This window comes from Gastrolobium bilobum, unplaced genomic scaffold (genome assembly GCF_033153095.1).
Source record: "Gastrolobium bilobum isolate Gb01-03AN ecotype WA unplaced genomic scaffold, APGP_CSIRO_Gbil_v1 utg60095, whole genome shotgun sequence".
In the NCBI taxonomy this organism is placed as follows: domain Eukaryota; kingdom Viridiplantae; phylum Streptophyta; class Magnoliopsida; order Fabales; family Fabaceae; genus Gastrolobium; species Gastrolobium bilobum.
In genome coordinates, this window is record NW_026898254.1 from 42455 (window position 1) to 45895 (window position 3441).

Genomic DNA, 3441 nt, shown 5'->3' on the forward strand with positions numbered 1-3441 from the left:
TAGTATGCGTGATTATTTAGGTTGTCCATTGGATTAATTAATTATGGATTTAAAATCTAGATAAATAATCCAGTTAATTTCCTAAGAGAAAATTGTTTTTTGAGAAAATAAATTTTTGTGGGTTTTCTGAAATGGTCATGGAGTAACACGTGTTGACGCAAACTGACCGGATTTCTGAAATCAAACAAAATTTTTTGAATTAAACATTTCTTGGAAATTAAAAAAATAAAAATAAATAAATAAATAAATAAATAAAATAAAATAAAAATTCTAATTTTTAAAATATTGAATGGGTGAAGGTTTTAAAGTAAATATTTAATTATAAAACCTACGGGCTCCAATTGTGGGTTTATTAGTGAAATGATTATCGCTGAAGCCCCATCGGATAAGGATAATCGGATTTCGCTAGATTAAACCTTAATATCTTCAAAATTTTGGTAAAGTTTTGTACGACCCATCATCGGCAACACTTAGATACTAAAGATAATTTTGACAATAAACAATGGTTAAATACATTCAACTTTAATAAAATTGTTATCCCTCCCATCGAGGCTCTGGCAATGGAACTGAAGGCCCAAAATAACAATATTAGTTTTACAAGTATCTTGCCCATCGTAAGCCTTGTAAAGATAGCTAATGGATTGTTAAACAATAAACGAATAGTAGTTATTAGAATCTACTAGCGCTATATCTGTTTGTTGTTTTTTTTTCGAGTTTGTAAATAATGTGTGTAATTTTATTTTCAGAAAAATGTCTTCATTCAATCCTTTAGCTACTATTTTGAGTCAAAAACCAATGGATGGTACAAACTACAAACAATGGAAAACAAATCTGGATATTGTTCTTCAATATGAAAAGCTCAATTTTGTTCTGACCACCACTATACCAGCGCAACCTGCTGAAGATGCGCCTGAGGCAACTAAGGCCCAATTTCAGCAGGAGAAGGAGAAATGGGAGAAGGCAAATGTGGCAGTCGCTGTTACATTTTAGCCAGTCTTGCCAATCACCTTCAAGAGCAGGTAACCATGGTTGAGAGTGAAGCAAATATGCTCCAGACTCTTGATGGCATGTTTGCTACATCTAGCAGCTTTGCTAGGCAGATTGCGCTGAATGCTGTCACTAAGACAGTAATGTCTGGAGGAAGTGTGCGGGATCATTATTTGTCAATGATTGCAAACTTCAAGAAGGCTGAGGATCATGGGGTCAAGTTTGAACAAGAAGTAAAAGTTGATCTTCTCTTGCAATCACTGCCTGAATACTTCACTCAATTCAAGATGAATTATAATATGAATAAGATGAATCTTAATCTTACTCAACTTATGCACGAGCTTGAGAGTGCTGAACAATCTCTAGTCAAGCAGGGCAGTGCATTTTATGCTGGTGAAAGTTCTGTGAAACCTAAGGGGAAACCCAAGGGGAAGAACAAGACAAGAAAAAGAAGAAATCAGGTATTCCAGTTGCCAAACCAGTTGCAATGAAGAAGCCGAAAGGTAAGTGCTTCAAGTGCGGACAAAAGGGGCATTGGAAGAAAAATTGCCCACGCATGAATCAGCCAGGTATGGGTAATTTACATGTGATTGAGGCTTGTTTAGTGGAGAATTACAATGATAAATGGATCATTGATTCAGGAGCCACTAACCATGTTTGTTACTCTTTGCAGTGGTTCAAACATAGCTTGCCTTTAAGTGAAGGACAAAGAGTTTTGAAGCTTGGAAATGGGGAGCTTGTGTCTGCACTAGCAGTGGGACAAGTTATTTTATCTTTTAATAATTGCAGAACTTTGGTTTTAGAAGACTGTTTATTTATTCCGGATTTTAAGAGGAATTTAATTTCTGTTAGTTGTTTGATTAAACATGGTTTAACAGTTCGGTTTAATTCCTCAGTTTCAATAAGGAGTTCGTCTTCTTTTATTTGTTCTGGCGTAATGTTTAATGGTCTTTATTTCCTTAGTCATGTACCCTGTGAAGTTTATCATGTTGAATTAAGAGATGTTGAGCATATCAACTCATCAAAGAAAAGAAAAGTTTCCAATGAAACTTATCTTTGGCATTTGAGGTTGGGTCACATTAACTCAAACAGGATGCACGGTTTGGTCAAAAGTGGGATCTTAAAATCCCTGAACTTTGAACCAATACCAGTATGTGAATCTTGTTTAGAGGGTAAAATGACTAAGAGATCTTTCAAGGCCAAAGGAAATCGTGCCACACATCAGCTGGAATTGGTGCATACTGATGTATGTGGACCAATAAATGTCCAGGCCAGAGGCGGGTATCAGTATTTCATCACATTTACTGATGATTACTCTAGATTTGGACATGTGTACCTGATGCGTCATAAGTCTGAAGCTTTTGGAAAATTTCAAGAGTTCAAGGCTGAGGCAGAAAAACATATTGGTGTTCAAATTAAGACTCTTCAGTCTGATCGAGCGGGTGAATACCTATCTGGAGAGTTCAGGTCTTACCTGACCCAAGAAGGGATAGTTTCACAATTATCTTCTCCAGGGACACCCCAGCAGAATGGAGTCGCTGAAAGAAGAAATAGAACCCTTTTAGAGATGGCAAGATCGATGCTCAGTTATTCACCTTTGCCTGATTCATTCTGGGGATATGCCTTAGAAACTGCTATGTACCTTTTGAACTTGGCTCCATCAAAATCTGTTTTAAAGACTCCAATAGAATTATGGAAAGGGTGTAATCCCAGCTTGAACCATATTCGGATTTGGGGTGCTCCGACACATGTCTTACAACAAAAGCCAAATAAGATGGACTCTTGTACAAAAGTGTGCATGTTTATAGGCTATGCTAAAGGAACCAAAGGCTGGTTATTTTATAGTCCGAAAGAAAAGAAGGTTTTAGTGAGTACACATGTGACTTTCTTAGAGGAGGACTATATGGAAAATCACAAGCTGAGGAGTACGGTTATACTTGATGAGCTAGACTCGGATCAAGTTTCGCCTCAACCTCAAGGGGTTCCAGCTTTTATTCCTGTATTTGTTCAAAGAGGGGAAAATATGCCTGTAGTTGAACATACGCAGGAACCAGAGACAGAACCAGAAGTTCAGCATGATAAACCAGAGACAGAACCAGAAGTTCAGCATGATAATCAACAAGTGGAGTTACCACTTGTAGAAGAACAAAATCATGAAATGGTTTATCCAGAAATAAATGAGGGTCCTCCTCAAATTGTTAACCCACCAGACTTGAATCATCCTGTAGATGCTCAGCAACAAGTGCAGCACAGTCGTAGTGGGAGATTGATTCGTAAACCAGCAAGATATCTCTTGTTGGGTGAATCGAGTCAGGATGTCATCATTGAGAATGATGATGATCCCACTAGTTATGACAAGGCACTAGAAGATGTTGATGCTCAGGAATGGCTTGAGGCTATGAGTCGTGAAATGGATTCTATGTATTCTAACTCAGTTTGGTCTCTTGTAGATGC

General features: G+C 37.4%; 1 protein-coding gene across 1 annotated transcript; it reads left to right on the plus strand.

Moving 5' to 3' along the window:
* The first annotated feature begins 1025 nt into the window (after positions 1-1025).
* Positions 1026-1478, plus strand: LOC133314233 (uncharacterized). The gene has a single exon (XM_061515672.1). The coding sequence runs from the start codon at positions 1026-1028 to the stop codon at positions 1476-1478; it is 453 nt and encodes a 150-aa protein (XP_061371656.1).
* The last annotated feature ends 1963 nt before the right edge of the window (positions 1479-3441 follow it).